Here is a 22338-nt window from a genome sequence, read left to right as displayed (position 1 = left end):
ATTAGTAAATGGTTTCCAGTATGCTAGTAATAATAGATGTCCTGAACACATCTTTACCTTGTCTTGTCTAGAATTTATAGAAAACTTTGTATTTATTTGCAACTACACAGTAGTATATAGTAAATAAAATGTTAAATGTCTGATTTCCTGTATGGCAGTAGTCATAGCTGTCGTGAACACAATAGTCAGTCTTGTCCACAACTCATTAACTTTTATATATAATTATAAAATAATTAATTATAAAAGTACAGTAAAATAAGTTATCATGAATAAAATTTGATCAATCATTTATTACATATAGAGATACTATCAACATTTGTATGAAGATGAGAAAGTAATATACACCTGCAGAGGAGCTGTAGTTCTCACTGTGTTAATAAACAGTACATACAGACATCCCAATGTATTTTGGGCAAGAACACAGATAAGAAAGTACTTTTAACTACATACAATAACAGGCACACAGCATAGTTCCACATAACACCACGTAATGTGGTTTTATTGATACGAGTTGTGTGCAAATATGCTAAAGACGATGGTTTGGGAGTAATAAAGATTGCACACATGTGATGGGGCTGGGCTTCCCTGAGTGAAACAATAAGCAAACTAAATCTACTTAATGTGTCATCAAGCATTAGGAAATAAAACTTACCATAATGTACAATTCTGTATTACATAGCTTGTTATAGACCCTGTAAACCTGTTGAGCCATACCTAAAAGAGGAAACAATCTTAAAAGCTGCATTTATAACTGACATGAGCACAGGTTGTCATAGTAACAAAGAAGCTGGCGAACACAGTTAGCAGTAATTGCTAAACAGCCAAATATTTCTGTAAGAAGTGTACAATAAAATACACACTTGGATATTTTGGTCCCTTAAGAAAAATATGCATCTCATATTTGATAATGTTATGAATGATGTAATCTCAATCATTTATCACATTTGGACAATCGTATCATCTTCGTAGCATGGCCCATTCATCATCATCAATACAATGATCAAGTCACAATGTAACAGAATTAAAATGATTAAATCAAGGTCTTCAATCAACACTTACATAAATAATCAAGAACACAAACAAATTAAGTTAACAAACATCAAGACATTGAGGTTGAAAATGTCCTTCGTGTGCAGAGGAAACTTCATCTACACAGCTCACCCAGTCAGTCCTTGGTCAGAATCTACAAAGACGACGGCTTTTAAAGAAAATTGCCTTGTCGAGGCAACAAAAAACAAAAATCTATAGAACATAGAGAGCAGAGGAGTGGTAGAAATGTTTGCAGACCTGCTGCCACACATGGGATTAAGGGGGATTAACTCCCTAAACTACATTGTTGCTGCCTCTGTTAAAGCTTTAAGCATTTAAATACTGTGTGTTGAGAACGACAAAGTTATTAGCCAAGACTACATGCGACACACCGTCACATATTGGTTTATTCAGTTTGTTAAACTAAACACCTCGAGCCCTGATTTCATTTTCATTTACCGAGAGACATGCGGAATGGGGTACGTGAGGTTTCTCAGAGTATCTACAAACATGGGATTAGCATCACCTGAGAAACTCTAGTAATATGTACTAATCTCTGATCTCAATCCTGTGTGAATAGTCCATTCCTGTAATTTGTAAAGTAAAGAATTCCACCGCAAATGACCACGGTCCTGTGATCATATTAGTCCGTGTGATACGGCATGTCCGTGATATGAAGGGATGAGGTTGTATTTATTTTTTCAGGTTTTTGTTTGCTTTTCCTATTAGCAGTGTGTTAGCGGTGCTTTTATATCCAGGGGGGTAATATCAGTAAATTACATAACACACACTTGAATCACATTACATAATGTGATTTTATTTGACGACACTAACACTGCCGCTAATATTTATGATTTTATTGACATTTTAGACGTGATTTATCCATCTGCCGAGGTGCAGAGGTGGGGACTAAGCCTCTTTAAATACTGATGCCTGATTTGAGCAGAGAACAGTTCTAAAGCAGCAAATGGAGACACGAGGTTTAACCCATGACGCTCGTCACCTGTCCATTCAAAGAGAAAGAGCAGCAAACCACCTGGTCTACATGCCTCCATGCTGATTTTGACTGAGAATCGTTCATTAATGTAAGCATGAATACTTTTCTAATTTTGAAACTGTGGTCTAATGTTACATAGACTTCCTACTTCACTGTTGATTATTTAGTGTAAAGAGTGTCTTCGCTTCATCTCAGTGCACCGCTCGGAGTCTGACGCTGCAGACGATCATGCTGAGAGACGCTGGGCGTCTCTAACTGAAGCACGCAGGTCCTATCGTGAAGCCAAACTCCCAGGTTAGCTCTTGGTTTCCAAACACTGCCAGGTCTCTTAGAGGCAGCAGGAGGAGGTCTTCACTTTCAAACTGAAAAACTGATTCCTGGCCTCCTGACTCTGGAGTCTCTGACATCTGTGGGGGGGGAAAAAGGAAACCATGTATATAAACCACTCAGAAACTTTGTGTTTCAGTGTTTGTTTAAATAAATTAAGATTGTGTAAAAAGATTCCCAGTGTGTGATTCCTGGTTATCCAGGGAAACATCAGCCGTCCGTACCCAACCCTACGCCCCTTTTTGCCCCTGGTACTGTCCCGGGAAACCCTGTTTTCATCCATCATCAGTATTATTTACCACACAGTCTTGCAGCACTCCCAGGTAACTCTGCCTCCGAGTGTCAGCCAGGAACTTGACGTCCCTCTCTGTGTGGCTCCGTCTTCCTCCTGGCGAGCAGGAGTATGTGATGGTCTGAGAGGAGAACCTGCTGTTCAGTCGCAGAAACCTCATCTGCACCACGTCTCTTCCTCCTGGATACTCAAACTGAGAGATTTGTGTACGACACGTTAGAGAAGGGGAGAAACAAGCTGTAAAAAAATAAAATAAATAAATAATTCACACGCGGAGACTTTCACCTGGAAGCCGTCGTCAACTGTGCTCAACCAGTGAAATGACATATTTGTGCCCGAATCCTTTAGCCAAGCTTTTATGGGAACCTGTGATGAATTATTTATGTTAGAACATTAACAATTACACAATAGTACTTTAACACAAAACATGACCTCACTTTTACACACATATAAACAAGTGTTTTTTACTGAAACTAGTTGTGATCCACTGCTCAGTACACAGTTTAATGCCAATTCTGAAAGAGCTCTTCTTTGTTGGTTTATGGTCTGGGTTAATATGAGCAGAGTCTCTGTTTACATAGTAAGCGTCAACTCAAAAAGGCTGCCTCTAAAAAGTCTTACTATAAGGCTCCAAATCCCAAAATATCCTTATTTCTCATTATAGGTCCAGTTATTTATCCATAAACTCTTACATACACTCTGCAAACAAACAACTAGAAAAAGGAAACGTGATAATTATGTGAAATGAAAATGGTTTATATCAGCGAGCAAATAACACACAGCGACCAGCTGATTCTGAACGTTCTGATCACGTTCTAGTGCACGTTTGGTATTGAAATGTAAACACAACAATATTTGACGACATCCTTTGCCGTCTTAGAGCAATCGCCATTGATGCACATGGGTAGAATTCATTAAATTCAAAAAACTTTATTTGTAAAAGCACTAGAGCTGAAACAATGGATCGATTCATCAATTATTAAATTAATGAACTACTTTGATAATCGATTAATCGGTTCAAAGCTTTTATCATGATTAAAACAGTTTGTATAACAGTTTAAGCTTCTTAAATGTGAGTATTTTCTTCATTTCTTTGCTCTGAATAACAAAGAAATCAGTAAAAGTGAATCATTTTGGTTTGTGGACAAAACAAGACATTTGAGAACATCATCATTTCCAGGTTTGACAAACACCGATCAACATTTTTTAAGGTTCTGACATTTTATGGACCAAACGATTCATCGAGAAAATAATTGACGGATGAATGGATTATGAAAATAATCATTAGTTGCAGCTGCTGTGCTTCCTTTCTTGTGTGATATTTTAAATGGTACATGTTATTGACATGTCTCACAGTGTCATGTTGTTGATACCTGAGGCTGGAGTGGAGACAGGCACGTCTTTGGTTCTGCTGTGAAGTCACAGTACACTTGGAAAGCATCAGCTGGGCTTCCCTGGTTAGGATCAATGTAATACAGCCCTGAGAGACAACACAAGCATCTCGTTAACATGTACTGTACATCTGCATATTCATTCATTCATTCATTCAGGTTGCTTGAGCTAACATAGGGAAATGGGGAATACAGCCTGGGCAGGTCACCAGCCCGTCCATCACAGGGTTTACCTCTGCATGTTTTTGGACTGTAGGAGGAAACCAGAGAACCCGGAGAGAATCCACATGTACACAGGGAGAACAAACCCCATACAGAAAGGGTCACAAACCCAGGTCTTTTGCTGTAGCCACTACTCTACCATGTGACCTATCTGAATATCTACAGTACGTTCATTATTTCCTGCTAGAAAACATCAAGGAACTACAGCTTAGACTTAGACTTCCTTTATTGTCATTGTTGAAAACACAACAGTGAATCTGGCAACAAAAAAACAGCATTGAATTTTAGGAAGTAACGTGTTTGTTAGAACTGTAAACTATAATTCAAGAAAATATACATACACATGTATAAAAGTAGTGCAAAGATAAAAAATACAGACTTTAAGCAAAAATGGAAATTGTCGTGTGTCGTCTGCATATTTCAGGATGTGGTTGGTGAAATGGGACAACAGTCGAGGGTCATCAGGGTGAACAGCAGGGGGCTCAGGACGCAGCCCTGTGGGGAACCGGTGCTCAGGGAGATGACACTGGAGGTATTGTTACCCACACGGACAGACTGGGTTCTGTTGGTGAGGAAGTCCAGCAGCCAGTTGCACAGGGGGGTGTTGAGGCCTAGGGAGCCCAGTTTCCTTATCAGGTCCTGGGGGATGATCGTGTTGAATGCTGAGCTGAAGTCACACCGAATCTTGTCCTCCAGGTCCTCCAGGCTCAGGTGGAGAGCAGTGGAGATGGCATCCTCAGTGGAGCAGTTAGGCTGGTAAGCAAACTGGAACGGGTCAAATGATGGGGGCAGTATGGAGATGATGTGGTCCTTAACCACCCGCTCGAAGCACTTCATGATGGCCGTCGTTAAAAGTCATTAAGGCATGTGATGGTTGGTGTCTTGGGCACTGGGATGATCGTGGCAGACTTGAAGCACGGGGGGACGACGGCCTGGACCAGTGACGCGTTGAAAATGTCTGTGAGCACGTGGGCCAGCTGGTCTGCGCACTCCTTGATCAGCCGTCCTGGGATGTTATCAGGGCCTGAAGCTTTCTGTGCGTTTACTTTTCTCAGGGCTCTCCGTACATCAGTGGTTTCGAGCCTGAGTGCCTGTTCATCAGGGTGGGGGGTGGCTCTCCTCGCGGGGGTGTTGCTCAGGACTTCAAATCTCCCAAAGAAGTTGTTGAGCTCATTGAGGAAGCTGATGTCATCTGGGCAGGGTGAGGGTGTGGCTTTGTGGTCCGTGACGGTCTGGACGCCCTGCCCCAGTTGTCTGGAGTTGCTGGGGTCATGGAGGAACCCTTGCATCTTCTGACTGTGGGCATGTTTTGCTGCCTTGATGGCCCGGTTCAGATTGGCCCTCGCTGTTCTGAGTGCCAACGCATCACCAGATTTGAAGGCAGCATTGCGCTCCCTCAGTCTTGTGCGCACCTCCTTAGTCATCCAAGGTTTCTGGTTGGCCCGTGTGACTATTGTCTTTTCTACCGTGACCTCCTCCATGCACCACTGAATGTATCCGGTCACAGATGCAGCATACTCCTCCACATCTGTATGTTGACTGTCTGTCGCAGCCTCTCTGAACATGTCCCAGTCAGTGCACTCAAAACAGTCCTGCAGTGCAGACATAGCTCCCTCGGGCCACACTCTCACCTTCTTCACAGCAGGCTTTTCTCTGGTGACCAGGGGCTGGTATGCTGGAAGTAGCATAACAGAGAGATGGTCTGAGGAGCCGAGGAAAGGGCGGGGGGTTGCTCTGAAGGCCTTCTCGATGTTAGTGTAGACTTCCAAGTCCAGTGTGTTTTCCCCCCTGGTAGCAAAATCCACGTGCTGATGGAATTTAGGAAGAACAGTGTTCACGTTGGCCTGGTTAAAGTCTCCAGCAGCAATGAAAACGCCCTCGGGGTGTTTGCTTTGCATGTCACTGATGGCACTGTGGAGGCTAGTGAGCGCGTGCTTGGTGTTGGCGCGTGGTGGAATGTACACAGCGACAACGATGACGACGGTGAACTCCCGGGGCAGGTAGAAGGGTCTGCATCTCACCATCATAAACTCAATGTCCGCAGAGCAGTGACTGGAGACCAGGGTCGCGTTGTTACACCAGCTGTTATTAGTGTACATGCAAAGGCCCCCCCCTCGGGGTTTACCTGTGAGCGCGTGGCTCCTGTCGGCTCTGATTGTTGTTAGCCCGTCCAGGCTAACGGCTGCTTCAGGGACAGACGAGTTTAGCCACGTCTCGGTGAAAATGAGGATGCAGCAGTTTCTTGTTTCCCTTTTGGTGATTAAGTCCAGCTTCAGAGAGTCCAGTTGACTTTCCAGGGAGCGCGTGTTGGCGAGCAGGATGGAGGGCAGCGGCGATCGGAACGGGTTAGCTTTTAGCTTAGCCGCGAGCCCGCCGCGACAACCGCGCTTCTGTTTCCTCTCGCACCGGCTCCGGTGTCTCCGTGGGCGGTCTGTGGTGGTGGGAGACTCCGCTCCTCTGTGGACCTCTGGGTCAGACTGGCGTAGCAGACCAAGGCTTTGTAGTGTGATCCGCGTCTCTAAGTTGACGAAGTCGAAAAGACCACATTTGCTGAAACTAAGCATAACCTGACGATCATAGACACTTGTTCGCTGAACAGTTTCTACAGAAAACTCTGATGTAGATGAAGAACTGGCCGAAGCGGCGGCTGCTGCTGCCATACACGCCGCCGCCATCTTTTCCTATCAAAACAACAACAGCTTCTTCTTCTTCTTCTCGGAGGTTTTAGGTCGATTAGTGCATTACCGCCACCATCTGGTATAGAGTGTGGATCCAAACGTTCCTCTTAAGTACTTCTCAAATAGTGGGGCGGGCCGCCCTGGGGGGGCGCGGTGAGGCGTATGTGTGTGGGCGGGGCGGGGCAACTCATACAGTGGTTTATACAGATAAATAAATAAAAATTATAAAAAAAATTATATATATATATATATATATATATATATATATACATAACCTAAAACCGCTAAGAGTTATTTTTCTTTAAAGCCTGTGAGTGAGCCGGTGTCAGTCTCTCACCATTAGTGGAGTTGGGGAAAGCCAGCCACAGCTCCAGACATGTGGTCGCAGGGTGTTGTTTGCTGCCATCTGGTGGATTTATGAACCAGTGCAGCTCACCCTGAAGGGAGTCCAGCAGAGCCTGCACCAGCGCACGGTTGGGTTTGTCTGACACGTACATGAGATCCTGAGAAATGAAAACATAAAGAACACATCTGTATTATGATTCCATGTGACTTTGTAAACAGCACACTCCCCAGATCAAAGTCCAGAGGAAACAGACATCGTGGATCCACTGCACTCTCCATCAGTAAAGTCAAACATGTTCTTTTGTGACTTCAGTGTTTCACAATGGATTTAGCTAGTGACATAGATTTTTGAAACAAGGCAGCAACAAACCAGCAGCTCCTGTGTCCTCACTGGCTAAAAACACAGATTTTTTCTATGGAATTTGGTGTAGCTGTGCACAGGGCTCACATATGATGCACTCAGCTCTGAATATACTGTATGTTTGAACCAGTAAAACAGCTAGAGTTGCAACTAATGATTATTTTCATAATCGATTGAAGCTCACACTCACAGAGTTTTTATCACCAGTGATGTTTCGAGTACAACAGGAGTCTGAGGAAGAGCAACAACTAGCTGCTGTTGCAAAGGAACCTGAGCGACATCCTGAACTCCTGGTGGCTCTCAGTCAACCATCTTACCTTCAGCTGAGTCAGAGTGAGGTTCAGGGACGTCCCCGGGGGTCCAGGAGGTCCAGGTGGGCCCTAAAAAACAGAATGAGACTAGTGAGGTGGTGCCATACACCTCTGGTCAAACTAGAGACAAAACATAACTAAAGTCCATCATTCCACTGCAGTTTACTTGTTTTAATACTCACAGGTAAACCTTTCCTCCCTGTGAGGCCTGATGGTCCAGAAAACCCTTTCAAACCCTGGCGTTCACAGATGACATCCAGTCAGAAATGTAACCGTACATCAACCAGTATATTTACAATCATATGGTTTGTAGATTTTAAACTAACTGCAACTAATGATTATTTTCAGAATCGATTGTTTCAGCCCTAGTAGATTTCAAATCAGAATTTGAAACTAATATTTTTTATTGTGCTATGGTTCCAATTCTTACATAAGAAAAAAGTAGCAAACATATTATAACACTGTCGATATCGTACTAAAGCTTGGTCGTAAAAACTGATTTGTTATTATATATGTATATAATCTTTAACTGGTAACTGTCAACCATATGGATTTATGTGACTATGGTTGTTGGTCTGAGTATTTAAAAAATTGCCGATGGATCTCTAGAGTTTAGGCACTTTATTAGTTACTGTGTGTACCTAATTAATTGGCCAGTGAGTGTAAATCTTAATCAGGTTTGTGCATAAACAGCCCTGTGCAGTCTGATTTTGCTTTCACCCACCTTCTGTCCAAACAAACCCTAAAGAAATAACAGAAAATCAAATATTAGGGGTGCCAAGAATTGTATTTCCAGCATTAGAGCAAAAATGGACTAAAAAAAAACCACATTGAAGATCGAGGACTTACAGGCAGCCCAGGTAGGCCGGGGGACCCTCGTCCACCTGGCAGGCCGATATCACCCTGCAACAGTCAGTACCATGTGATTACTAGTGCACAGTTGACAAGCTTTTACAAGAATAACTTATAAAACTCATGTGAAATGTTAGATTCTTAAAAGATCAAGTGGATTGTGATGCTGTTTATATGAAGCATCGGGGTTGAGATGACAATGTGAGGTGAATATTCTGTTCCCACACGATCTGACAGTTTAAAGGCCCTTGTTGTGACCAGGTCTCAAAGCCGGGTCTTCTTGCAGGTCTCCCACATTAAAATAGATATTTATTATTATTTAAAATATAGACCCGTTTGCATCACTTACATATCTATTTTAGTACAGCGTTACAAAACAAACACTGAGCAACAGGATGTAGGAGCAGAGAATCAGTGGTTTCTTTTGAATGAATGTGTCATGTGTCATTTCACCTGCTCTCCCTTCTCTCCAGCTCTTCCTGGCTCTCCAGACGAGCCTTTCATTCCCTGAAACAACACAACTGCAGTTAATCATAATAATAATAGAAGCATTAAGTAGTCATATCATTTCATTTAAAACTCTGCTCATTGAAAAATGCCATGAAGTTGGCTGAGAGCTGAGTGAGGGCCAATGGCAAATGTTGAATGCTGTAGCTGGTGTTTAACCAGAGAGGCAGTAGATGTTTATCACAACTTTATGTCAAATTTAAACATTTTACACTAAACTGTAAAGATCTGGCTCAAAAACATGGGTCCCTTACGCCAAATTATACTGTTTAGAACAGGTCCCCTCAAACATGGAGGGGTAAGAGGGGGGCCTTTTGCAGTCTGTGCCCAGGGGCCCACTGGCTCATAATCTGTCTCGTTACCTAAATACACTGGTTTTCACCTGTAAAAAAGGGGTTTAGGGGTTTAATTACACTTTAATAAAGCTTCCATAGAGTATTAGTGGGCTCACCTTTAACCCTTGTCGACCAAGAAGGCCATGTGCTCCAGGATCTCCAGATATTCCCTGCACAGTGGGAAACTTCAGGTTATCTCACCATAGCTGTCACATAAATAAAAAACATTATTTATCATAGTCTTAAGAACTGTTAAGTAGTTTATTTTATCGGAAACACGGTCCCATATGAAAAGACATTTGAACACTGGGGTCAGAATGAAAATAATGTGAAAACAAAGTAAAACTAAGTGTAAGGTCTATTTCTGAGATATACTACCACCTTCACGTTGCCTCACTGAACAAACTGGCAAGAAATAAATGACATAAATGAGTCTCAAGGACAAACTGTACCTTAAAGCCTGGTCGACCCATTTCGCCTTTTTCTCCACGAGGCCCAGTTTCACCCTTTAGGTAAAGATTGTGAAAGAATCTAAATTGTTTTGTTTGTTTTCATTAGGTTGAAGACACGAGACGACAAAAACGCCTCACTCACACTGAGAGAGAGGAAGACTTACATATGCACCATGTCTTCCCTGAGGACCAAATGGACCCACATCACCCGTCTTCCCCTGGGAAACCAGAGAAAGATCAAGACTTGATTCAGTGGAATAAAACTTCAGATTGTGGAGATTGACACAGATTAAAGCTTCTACAGATCGTCAGCTGACCTTTTCTCCTCCACTTCCTCTGAGACCTCTGTTTCCAGCTTTCCCTCTTTTCCCCTTGAAACGACCAAATGAAGATTAGAGTCAAGACAGATGAAAGGATTAAAGGTCAAATTCATGTGTATCGTCCTACCCTCCGCCCAGCGCGTCCAGTCTTCCCTGGACGTCCACTTGTGCCGTCATCTCCCTGAAATTCAGTCATTTCATCATTTTTGAATATAAAATAGTCAGAACAGAATCACACTGTCGGACTTCTCACACTTAGTCAATTAATACACAACTCTGTTAGCTTCTCTTAAGACTTATGAAACAGAATTGTTTCAGGTTTTAAAATGGGTCAGTTGCAGTTGCCCGAAACAGCTGCAGTGAACAACCTTTGGTGATGTTGATGTTATTATTGTGCCTCACTTGGTGAACAGAAATCAGACCTGACTGAGGGAGCGTTTGTGTGTATACAGTGGCAGCACAGGGGCGGATGGAGTACAGAAGGTTCTGCTGAAGGAGCAGATTTTTACAGCTGTAGAATTAAACTCAATTGTTTGCAGTGGTCTCACTTTACTAGCGCAGTGTCGCTGTTGCCTCCGAACGTCTCGACATACAACAAATCACTTCCTGTGAACAGCATGAAAATGTAGCAAGGCAACACAAGATAGACTTCATCAGCATTGTGTGACCTATGTTTATGTCTAAAAGTTACACACTACAGTTTTAAGCATGTACAATCAAAAAGATGCTGGACACAGGGTTGGCGCTAACCTTTTGACCTTTTTGTCCTTTTCGTCCTTCCTGTCCAGGTCCACCTTTTGGTCCCTGAGGACAATATGAAGGAGGGTGGTGAGTGAGTAGTGTGAAACATGTAAATGTGTGAGGACAGCACTGACCTGAAGTCCCTGAGGACCAGCAGGGCCCTGAAGTCCCATCTCACCCTCAGTACCCTGGGAAATGGAAGGACAAGGGGGTGTTTATTTAGGGTGTACAGTAATAATAAAGAGGCTCTGTGGTCATGTTTGGATATTGTCCGTGTGAGAACACAGCAGGAGAGCAGGAGGGTGACTGCGAGTTCCAGGTCACCTGGATCCTGCTGAGATTCTCCTGCTGCCTTTGTCACATGTGAGCAGCAAACACAATTGTCCAGACAGTGTCTGGAGTGTTTCACAAGGCTCATCAACAGTTACATTAGGTGGCACTTTGATTGTGTCCACCTTCCCTTCAGCATCTAACAGCTCTCGTTATGACGCTCCTCCAGCTGTGGCTCCTGGTTCTTACCTGAGGTCCTGGTAATCCTGGAGGTCCTTTTTTTCCATGCAGTCCATCAAGGCTCTGCAGACAGTAAAGATATTTATCATCAAAAAATAAATGACATGACTTCCGTTCACAAAGCCAACAGGTTTTTCAGGTGAAGCTGTTGTCACCTCTCCTGGCCTCCCTTTCTCTCCAGGCTCTCCTCTCAGCCCATCAGGTCCAGAAAAGCCCTTTGCACCAGGATCACCTTGTCTCCCTGTGGCTCCTTTAGAACCCTGAAACACAAACTATATTACCTTGTGATTTGGGCACATGGATTTCAACAGATCAACCATACGCACCACTCTGTCAAATGTGTTTGGGAAAATGAAATCCACGTACCAGTGGTCCAGGCTTTCCCATGTCACCTTTCACACCTCGGTTTCCGTTTGCCCCCTACAACCAGAAACAACACAAGTGAATTTAACACTCGTAACAGATGGAGCGTCACATTAAAATGTGCCTTGAATGCGTTTCCTGTGAAAACATGTGATCAGCTCTGCCTCTTTCTGCCCTGTACTGAAATACGCACCGACATCATGACTGGGTTACATGTGTCTGTCAATAAAGGGAGAATAAAGAAACGAGAAATTGACTCAAAGCTCTATTCACTGTGCTGTAACATGAAATATGATATATACTAAATCAACATATGATTGATTAGTGTAAAAATACTGCAGCCGATCAGAGGACGTCAGCTCAATCACATACTGTATGAACCAAAAACCACCTCCAAATCAGTTTGTTGTGATCAGATCTGAGGATTCAGCGTTCAGGGCAAATCAGGAGCATCAAGTCCTGAAGTTAGAGCCGGGCAATATATTTGATATCATATCTATATATCGTGACAGGAGACAAGATATGGTCTTAGATTTTAGATATCTATTGTGATAAAGTATCAGTGATGACTTTTCCTGGTTTCAAAGGCTGTTGCATTGATAATCTTCATACTTATGGTATTGAAAACATTTTCTGAAATACACTAAATATCACAAATTAAATATTACGTATATATACTGTATGTCGATAAAAAATACATGAAATCGACAATATATAAAGTGTAATATATAACACTAGGGGGGTGGAGTGGCTCAGTGGTTAAGACCCTACCTTATGTACCAAAGACATCATGGTCGCAAGTTCGATTCCACCCCTGGCTAATTGTACTTGATTCCATTGTAAGTCGCTTTGGATAAAAGCGTCTGCTAAATGACATGTAATGTAATGTAATGTAACACTATAACACATATTTATATACAACGTCATTGTTTCAAACACACCTAAATATACTTAAAAAGCCAAAGAAATAATACTAATATAATAATACTATAGGTATTAAGTGTATTTTAAGATCATGTAATACAGATTATAAAGAGTGTATTGTCACTCTCCTTTGTCCAGAGAAACAACCAGTGTTAACACCAGGTCTGAACGAGTTCTGTGAGTATTCAGCAGCAGCACTCTGTACCTTAGGACCTGGACTTCCTTTGTCACCCGTCAAACCAGCAGGTCCCGTGTCTCCCTGTAGACAGAGCCATGTCCAGTTAATGGAGGAGTAACTTCATAAAGACCCATGTTCACGATCATTCAGAGTGACGGAGGCTCATGTGTGTTTGTTTACCTTTGGTCCTGGTTTTCCATGCAGTCCAATAATCCCAAAAATACCTGGAAACCCCTGAGAAAAGTTTCATGTGTAAGTGTTTGCTACAGGATAATAGTGAAGTCTTTTTCTTTACAGCAGTGTGTCACTGACCCGTAGTCCTGATAAACCTGCTGGTCCAAGTGTCCCCCTCAGCCCAGCTTCACCCTGACAGTAGAAATATAAAGTGACGAACACAGACGTTGATGATAAACATTAAAACAATGACAGAGTATATTAAAAAAAGCTTTTTACCGTGAAGCCTTCATAACCCTTTTCTCCTTTTGATCCTCTCAGTCCTCTAATGCCCGGCACTCCTCGAGGTCCCTGGGATCCTAATGGGCCATGACTTCCAACAAATCCCTGTTAAAAAAAAGAGGTCATTATTTATTTAGTCACGCAGAACTTTGAGGATAAAAAGTATTTATCCCACTCTCCCATTGACAACATTCTGGGAGAAAAAAGTCAATATTCTGCTTTGTTCCTTTGTTCCTGAGCTGAGGTTACTTCAGTTGTCCAGGTCCAGGTTCAGTAATGTTATGTAGCCACTTAAAAGTCAACAATTTCTGCTGCTGCTTATATAAACATGTCATCATCACTGACTCTGACTGTCCTGTATAAACTTGTAACTTGATACAGTTGTTGTGTATCTGCTCCTGGTCTCTCTCTCTCTTCTGTCTCTACCTCATCTCCCTATCTGTCCCCCACCTCTCCTCTGACTCCCATTTTTTCCTTTCACCCCAACCGGTCGAGGCAGATGCTGCACATCTGTGAGTCTGGTTCTGGCAGAGATTTCTTCCTCTGTTAGGGAAGGGAGTGTCTCCATGATGTGGTCTGTGTACAGACATGTTATGAATTGACGCTATACAAATAAAACTGAAGTGAATTAACACAATGGTGTAACACTTCCTTCATCAATACAAGATCCTGTGAATATAAATAAATGTTATAAGTGAACAGACTGCCCGAACAATAACTGGTAGATGCTTTGACTTCATAAAAACAAGTGCAATCACCTCACCTTTGCTCCCTTAGCACCCGTCGCCCCAGGAACACCACACTCTCCAACATCTCCCTGCACACAGAAACAACAGGAGGTTAAAACCAGCAAAAACACAACAACCACCAGGGTCATGTGTGCAAGGTTAATCAATATAGACATGATATGATGTCTGACCTCTTTTCCCCTCTGGCCAGGCTCACCCTGCAGTCCCTGGGAGCCCTGCGGTCCTGGCTCTCCCTTCGGTCTCCTGAGTCCTGGTGGTCCTTGGGGGCCTGGAGGTCCCTGGTTCAGAATGACAGTTATTATACTGTAGCTCAGTACTGGACGCTGAATGCACATGCGCCGCATCTATGCAGCACATATTCCGTCACTCATCTTTCACACAGCTGTCAGGAGCAGCGTGGGGTTAAGTGTCTTGCCCAAGGACACATCGGCACGTAGACTAGCAGAGCCGGGAATGAAACCCACAACCTTCGAGTTTAAAGACGACTCGCTCTACCACTGAGCGACCGTCGTGTGTTTGATTCAGTAATAACTAACATGTACCTTTTCACCTTTAGTTCCAGGAATCCCTTCTTCACCAGCTGGTCCTGGAGAACCCTAACATCAACAAGATCAGAATTTAAAAGCACAGTTAAAGCAAACAGAGTCACTGTGATGGTTAAATGTCGGGGGCTGTCTCCACTCCCCCTACTGTCTGTTAGCGGGAAACCAGAAGTGAGGATGAAGAGGAAGACGATGGAGGGATGCTGAGCTGACGGTGATGTCTTAAATAAACGTACTCTGAAACTGTTCAAAGAGGCAAGAGAGCAACAAGACATGCAAAGTGAGCAGCGAGTGAACAGACCTGCTGCCCGTCCAGACCTGGAGCACCAGCATCACCAGCAGAACCTGTGGCTCCCTAAAAACAATCAACAACAGCAAAGTCACTTCAGTGGTGTGAATGATTCTTAATGATTCTTCTACAGAAGCACGTGGTTTACAGTATTATAGATGACGATGATGTCTGCATGCTGAAAAATGACACTAGAACCTGTTACCTGGTGTCCTTCCTCTCCTGACTGACCCATAGTTCCAGTAATGCCGGCTTTTCCCTGATCAGAGATAAGATTCACTGCATGAAAACATGTAATAAGATGACAATGTACTGTTGGTATAGAACACAATCACAGAGTCTTATATCAACACATAATGGAGAGAAAAGTGGAAAGTACCCACTCACTGGAAACCCTCTAGGACCAACCAACCCTGGTGGCCCCGGTGGCCCCTGACTCCCTGGGGGACCAAGGCTCCCCATGCTGCCCGCTGATCCTGGTTTTCCTGGAGGGCCCTGAAACAGGAGCAGTGTGGTTAGTCAACCAACAGGAATAACACTGTTAATAAATCTACACGTCCAGCTGCTACTGGTTGAGTGATTTTTGGAAGAGAGTCCAGACTCATGACAAAAGGCGGTGTTTTTTTTTTTTCATCGCCCTCGTCATCAGTTTATTTTACATAACCAGACATGATCATCTACAGAAGATTATTTGATCGATGATATTATTTGATGATCAATTACCAACACAAACTCAACTACATATTAGCAGATGTGCAGTTTGCAGAGTAATGTACAATGATGACCTAACTTTGAGCTGCAGGACATACTTACTGGCAGCCCCCGAGTGCCCTTGAGCCCCAACTCTCCTCTGCGGCCCTAAAGGAAAGATGGAGGGTTAATATTTTGCATTATTGCAGCTGATGGTGTTTGATGTTCTTTCTTACCTGTGGTCCTACAGAGCCTCCCTCACCAGAAACACCCCGCAGACCCTGAGGAGGCAACGTTTGAGTACAGCTGAGACACAGAAGTGTATAAAATCATTATCCATCATAACAATGTACTGCAGTGGTTACCAAGGACAGGGTTGGGACCCACAGATGTGTCACGGGAGATTTGTTTTGGGTCCTCAAACAAATTTGCAGAATGTACAAATGTTTTAAATAAATTTAAAATTTTGAATTTTGAATTCACCGAAACATCTCTTGGATTTAATTCATTTACAAATTGGAGATTCATGCGTTTGTATGTGGACGTCAAACTAGATTCATATGTAAACACGTCAGCTTTCACCAAAACATACTCACTGGAGGGCCACGTTTTCCTGAGCTGCCAGGAAGTCCTCTGACTCCAGCGTCTCCCTGCACAGGCGACAGGTCACAGAAAACACAGAGAAAGATCACCAGTTTGTTCTATTCAGGCAAAGCTTTAGCATCTGCCTCCAGTTTTCTCTTGGGCCCACTTTGCAAAGCGATTCAAACTGTGTTTGTGATGTTTGCACTGATTTAGATTCAGATTTTCTAACGTTAAGACTCAGCCATGCCTCACCCTTTGTCCCATGTGGCCCGGTCCCCCGGGCTGACCCACGGCTCCAGGGTAACCCTGTGAAGAAGAGGGTTCTCTCATTTAGCGTCGCACTCCAACAACACTGTCAAAATCCAAGTGTTTTAGTTCTGTGTTCCTTTGCATCAGCAGGTAAAATGAAGCAATGTGTGTATTTAGAAGAAATGTGGACGATGCTCTGAGCTCTAAAACGTTGAGATAAATTATGAGAGGTGGCAAAACAGCTCATGAAAGTGTTGGAAGAAAAACACGCACGTGAATCTTCTTTGTTGGCCGGTTATAGGATGAGGAGCCAGTGAAGGTGCTTTCAGTTACTGTGCTGCTACAAATTCTGTATAATATAACTTGGAGGTTAAATTGTGTTGGTCACTCACACACATGCCTACTGGACCCTGGGGGCCCATCAGCCCTGGTTTTCCAGTGAAGCCCTAAAAAAAGAAAGAAACATTCAAAAGAAAAGTATTTGTACATTTTTTCCAACAGTTGAGCTGATACTGTGTTCACTCACTCACCCTCTCCCCAGGTGGTCCAGGGATTCCATTGTCTCCAGGCTTTCCAACGACCTGTTGAAGTCACATGTGATTTTCTTCTTTTCAGTTTATTCAAACTCAGCGTGAATACGAATATAACGATGATTAGAAGTTAAAATGTCAGCGTACTCTTGCTCCTGGAGGACCCGTCAGTCCTGGTTCACCAGCCACACCTGGAAACCCCTTCATGTGAACACAGACCACAAATCATTTACAGGATCCCACTGAAGTTTTCACACAATTTCTCCAGACATTTTTAGATATGTGAGACTGTTTTCAAAGACTTTTGTTTTCTCTTTGCAGTTTGTTATCAGCGCAGTTTTCATATGACAATGAAATTTGAGAGAAACAAAACGAAAAACAACTTACTCTGTCTCCCTTGGGGCCGGAAGAGCCAACAGAACCGACAGCACCCTGCATGTAAGAAATATGATATGAATATGTATCTGTGCATTTATGCTTTATTTAATCAAGTCCCTCTCAAAAACAAGGAAGGATTCTCGGATGACTGAATTCCAAGGATGTTACATAAACAGACGCAACCTAAGGACTGTTCTAATGTGCAGAAACATTCAAATTATATTATATATGTATATATGTATATATACATATATAATATCATTTGAATGTCATGTTATATATGTATTTATATATATGTATGTACACATATTATATATACATACATATATTTTCCCGGCATTTTAAAGCGGCAAGCAGCAACAGAGCAACTACCAAAGCGATGGCTAAATCTACATTTAAGTGTTCCTACACTTGAGTTGACATGAAATTCAAGAACTTTTCAAAGACTTTCCATGAGCAATTCCCTGAAATTCAAGGACAAAATATGCTGACACAGCTTAAGATGGGAGGGCAACATGTAAGAGCCGCTTCTCCCAGGTGTCCACTCTCATTTCACAGGTTGTTATAGGCTGTTATATTTGTTTCATGGAAACGCCGTCGTACACATAGCACTGTTTTATTTTTATCTGTACACATGTTGCTCCACAAAATACCATGTAAATATCAAGTGCTTTGGCTACACTCCCAGTTTCGACGTGTCAACCCATCAGTGACGCCATGAAACGCACATTTGTCAGGAGTCTTGCCTCGTTTCTGTCAGACCTGACTACAGCTATGGATGGAGCTGGTTAAAAGTGAGGAAGGATGCAGCAAAAACACCATTTTATGAGATGAAAAGTTATAAAACGGGAACCTGTGTACCAGGCTTTCCTTCTGGTCCCTCAGTCCCAACTCTGCCTTTGAAACCCTGAAACAATAATCATACAAACACACACACACACACAGATTACATTGAGTCAATGAGCTGGATTTGAGCTTGTTTTGCTCACTCTTACCTGGATGCCAGGTAGACCAACCACACCAGGGCGTCCTGGATGACCCTGTAAATTGACAACGATAATAATAAAAAAAAAAAACAAGAAACTGAAAATGAATGTGACATTGTTAATGTTTCATTCTGTCCAGGTAATAATTACCCTTTGCCCTTTCAGTCCCGACGTCCCACTTTGACCTGGACTGCCTCTATTTCCCTTCAAATAGGAACACATTCAGCTTTAGATTCAGATAAAAGACTTCTTTAAAGATTCAAGTATATTTATTTATCATTTATCTGAAAAATTAAAAACTAAAAACGACAAGTTACTGGTTTTAACGTCCACTTTTATTTCTTTCGTACAAAATGGATGCCATTAATATAAAAATTTACTAAGCTATACAAATACAAAGCAGATCATTTAAAAAGTAAGACCGGGAGATCAAATGACCTCATACACATTTTTATGTGAAAGTAGGCAAAAAATGTTAATTTCTGTCAAAGTTCAATCTCAATAATCCCAATTTCATTCATTTTCAGTGCACTGGGCTACTTGCTTCACATACCTTTCATTTTACACCAGCTACTACATGAGTGTTATTGTCAGTGGTCGTAAAAGAGGCTAATAGTGATAGTAACAGTGCTGATGCTAAGTGGGGCATCAGCAGAGGTCATCTCTCATCATCACATGGTTCAAACGTCCGTGATAAGATAAGATAAACTGCGACACATACAGCTCAGTTTTACGAGCTTCAATAAAAGCCTCTGACCTTTGGCCCCTGGTTCCCCACTGCTCCCTGGAGACCAACTTCCCCGTCTTCACCCTAAGGAGACGAAACATCGTTAGTGTGAACACATGAAATAAAACAGAGCTACAGGTTGTTTTATCAGGATATTTTGATGCACACACTGTGACATGTTGACAACAACAGACTCATATTTAATACAGGTGTACATTTGATCCCATTTCCACCGTTATTTATGTGAATTTACATTAGTTGTGAAGTTTCTGTTCAGACAACGATCGTTAAAGACGGAGCTAGACACACTGTAATCCTAAACTAACCTAATTAACTTCACGATGAGCGATGACAAAATGTGAAAACACAAAACCTGTCATTTTACATATTCTGTGCTTTATGACCGTTTATTTTTTAAGATTAATAATGTCAGCAAGCATCAGTGTTTCCTAACGATTATTTCATAATTGATTCATCTGTCAGTTATTTTCTTGAAAGTGTCAGAAAAATGCAGGAAAATCTTGATTGAAACCTTTTCAAATGTCTTGTTTTGTACATTCTTTTTTTTTCCAGTTTTAATGATTTCTTTGTTTAAATAAATTATTATAAATTATTAAAAGAAGACTCAAACAATAAACAATAAATCAAATAATTGATTCATTAGTAATGAATCATTGGTGGGTGAAATCTGTTTTCATGTTGGTATGATGTCATAAACCATTTAGGGAAAATATCTCATGAGTATTTTTCTGATATCTCCTGGACAGAAAGCAGAAGAATAAACTAGCAGTCTTTTTTTTGTGGGCGATCATGATCATTACCTCGTCTCCTCCGGGCCCAGGTTGACCTCTGACCCCTGGAGGGCCTGAGGTGCCACTTTCACCTCTCTCTCCCCGACGACCCTGGATTCCTGGAGTACCTTGTGAGCCCTGAGGGAACAATAATACCCGAGGTTCAGTTGTTAGCATAAGCATAAACAACACGAGGGAAAGATCTTACACGTGAGGTTAGTGGCAGAAGAACAAGTGTCTTCGTCACCAGCGTGTTTGTCTTACTCTGTCTCCTTTGACTCCAGCCTGTCCGTGGTCTCCATCCTGTCCTCTGAAGCCCTGCACACAGATTTATTGCAACATCACAATAGAATGACGACTTTAAACCTCGAAAATAACCAAATCACAAAATGACCCAATAAAAAGAGTTTTTACTGTTATTGTTGTAACTCATGTTATAACTGTGCAAAGCAAAGTTGTGTTGCCTCCGTGTGTTTGTAGAGGATGTTATATGTGTTATATTAAACGTACAGTATGCAGGATTTCTGTGGCGTTACTGATCAGTTATTCAAGGTCATCGGCGGAACAGTGGCTAGCAATGTTGACTCACATCTAGAAGGTCACTGTTTGGAATCCTGGTTGGACAGAGGGCCCCGTCTGTGTGGAATTTGTATATTCTCTAAATTTCCTCCAAATACATGCAGATTGTGTTAATTAGTTAATTTGTGGGCGACTCTAATAACTGACAACTGTCACCTAATACACTGCATTATTAGTGCAGGGACTTCAATGTTCACATTCATTCTAACACTCAAACACGATATATCGCATAGATTGCAACAACAAAGTTCAGTCATTGTCACTGTATATTGTACTTTTGTTTGCGCATCTTGTCTCTCTCTCTCCTCTGTGACTCGCAGCGATATTTCTGCTCGGTTGTGATGCGTTCACTGATTCGCTCACATTACCCCCGTCTCTAATATTGTCAGGGACAAATATTGGTAAAGACATGTCCCCACCGCACATACACAAACCTACGTGCTTGGTTTTTAGTTAGATTTTAATGACCCCCACAGATGAACACATTACCTATCCGACCCCCTCTTTTTGGGCTCCCGTGTAATTCGCACACAGATCGTCTCTGTATGTTTCTATGTGTAAATGTGTGCAGGGTGTGACACTGTGTCTGTCTCTGGATGTGTAAATGTGTGCAGGGTGTGACACTGTGTCTGTCTCTGGATGTGTAAATGTGTGCAGGGTGTGACACTGTGTCCGTCTCTGGATGTGTAAATGTGTGCAGGTGTGACCTTGTGTGTCTCTGGATGTAAATGTGCAGGTGTGACACTGTGGATGTGTAAATGTGCAGGGTGTGACAGTGTCCGTCTCTGGATGTAAATGTGCAGGGTGTGACACTGTGTCTGTCTCTGGATGTGTAAATGTGCAGGGTGTGACACTGTGTCCGTCTCTGGATGTGTAAATGTGCAGGGTGTGACCCTGTGTCTGTCTCTGGATGTGTAAATGTGTGCAGGGTGTGACCTTGTGTCCCTCTCTGGATGTGTAAATGTATGCAGGTGTGACCTTGTGTCCGTCTCTGGATGTTTAAATGTGTGCAGGTGTGACCTTGTGTCCGTCTCTGGATGTGTAAATGTGTGCAGGGTGTGACCCTGTGTCCGTCTCTGGATGTTTAAATGTGTGCAGGGTGTGACCTTGTGTCCGTCTCTGGATGTGTAAATGTATGCAGGGTGACCTTGTGTCCGCCTCGATGTGTAAATGTGTGCAGGGTGTGACCATGTGTCCGTCTCTGGATGTGTAAATGTGTGCAGGGTGTGACCCTGTGTCTGCTGGGATTGCCTCCCGCGCCTCCATGAGCCTCATGTGGAGGATAAAGTGTTAGAAAAGGATTGAGAGCGATCAGTTATTCAGATGTATGACATTCATCTGGCTCGCGTTAGCATACGAAATCAACTGACATGTGAAGGTGAAGACATGTGAAACTGCTGATTCATCATTGTATGAAAACTTAGTAAGAGGAGCCAATCATCTGTGTGCCTCACAGGGTTAGGAGATGTACATTCAAACATTTTGCCTGAGTCCCACAACTTTAAAGGGCTTTTTCAGGATTAAAACCTGGTTTTAGGTTTGGGTAAAGGTTAGGCACCTAGTTGTGATGGTTAAGGTTAAGTTAAGGGGCTAGGTAATGCGTTATGTCTGTAATGTGTTCCTACTAAGGTATAAAAACAAGTTTGTGTGTG

The 22338-nt window shown here is 42.5% G+C and overlaps 2 protein-coding genes across 2 annotated transcripts in view; both read right to left on the bottom strand.

Annotated features, from left to right (window-relative positions):
* Positions 1-275: 275 nt before the first annotated feature.
* Positions 276-22338, bottom strand: part of LOC122769871 (collagen alpha-1(II) chain-like) — a 28418-nt gene continuing 6355 nt past the window's right edge. The window contains exons 13-56 of the mRNA XM_044026750.1: positions 20372-20425; positions 20138-20245; positions 19347-19400; positions 18740-18793; positions 18599-18643; positions 18457-18510; positions 17613-17657; positions 17373-17426; positions 17226-17276; positions 17088-17141; positions 16699-16752; positions 16458-16511; positions 16098-16142; positions 15985-16029; positions 15559-15666; positions 15377-15430; positions 15184-15237; positions 14883-14936; positions 14511-14618; positions 14355-14408; positions 13589-13696; positions 13448-13501; positions 13316-13369; positions 13163-13216; positions 12037-12090; positions 11826-11930; positions 11680-11733; positions 11295-11348; positions 11170-11223; positions 10547-10600; positions 10417-10470; positions 10264-10317; positions 10100-10153; positions 9764-9817; positions 9259-9312; positions 8803-8856; positions 8678-8695; positions 8136-8189; positions 7960-8022; positions 7274-7439; positions 4019-4125; positions 2931-3011; positions 2653-2838; positions 276-2433 (exon numbers count right to left, since the gene is read on the bottom strand). Coding sequence (XP_043882685.1) covers positions 2278-2433; positions 2653-2838; positions 2931-3011; positions 4019-4125; positions 7274-7439; positions 7960-8022; positions 8136-8189; positions 8678-8695; positions 8803-8856; positions 9259-9312; positions 9764-9817; positions 10100-10153; positions 10264-10317; positions 10417-10470; positions 10547-10600; positions 11170-11223; positions 11295-11348; positions 11680-11733; positions 11826-11930; positions 12037-12090; positions 13163-13216; positions 13316-13369; positions 13448-13501; positions 13589-13696; positions 14355-14408; positions 14511-14618; positions 14883-14936; positions 15184-15237; positions 15377-15430; positions 15559-15666; positions 15985-16029; positions 16098-16142; positions 16458-16511; positions 16699-16752; positions 17088-17141; positions 17226-17276; positions 17373-17426; positions 17613-17657; positions 18457-18510; positions 18599-18643; positions 18740-18793; positions 19347-19400; positions 20138-20245; positions 20372-20425 — 3003 coding nt within the window. The 3' untranslated portion in view covers positions 276-2277. The remainder of the gene's footprint in view (positions 2434-2652; positions 2839-2930; positions 3012-4018; positions 4126-7273; positions 7440-7959; positions 8023-8135; positions 8190-8677; positions 8696-8802; positions 8857-9258; positions 9313-9763; positions 9818-10099; positions 10154-10263; positions 10318-10416; positions 10471-10546; positions 10601-11169; positions 11224-11294; positions 11349-11679; positions 11734-11825; positions 11931-12036; positions 12091-13162; positions 13217-13315; positions 13370-13447; positions 13502-13588; positions 13697-14354; positions 14409-14510; positions 14619-14882; positions 14937-15183; positions 15238-15376; positions 15431-15558; positions 15667-15984; positions 16030-16097; positions 16143-16457; positions 16512-16698; positions 16753-17087; positions 17142-17225; positions 17277-17372; positions 17427-17612; positions 17658-18456; positions 18511-18598; positions 18644-18739; positions 18794-19346; positions 19401-20137; positions 20246-20371; positions 20426-22338) is intronic.
* On the bottom strand, positions 4251-6965 carry LOC122769872. Its single transcript, XM_044026751.1, has 2 exons — positions 5133-6965; positions 4251-4586 (listed from the first exon to the last, which is right to left on the bottom strand). Exons 1-2 carry the CDS (start codon positions 6931-6933, stop codon positions 4582-4584), a joined length of 1806 nt encoding a protein of 601 aa, XP_043882686.1. The 5' UTR covers positions 6934-6965; the 3' UTR covers positions 4251-4581.

The sequence above is a fragment of the Solea senegalensis genome, linkage group LG5, assembly GCF_019176455.1.
Source record: "Solea senegalensis isolate Sse05_10M linkage group LG5, IFAPA_SoseM_1, whole genome shotgun sequence".
NCBI lineage: Eukaryota > Metazoa > Chordata > Actinopteri > Pleuronectiformes > Soleidae > Solea > Solea senegalensis.
This window is presented reverse-complemented; position numbering and strand designations above follow the sequence as displayed.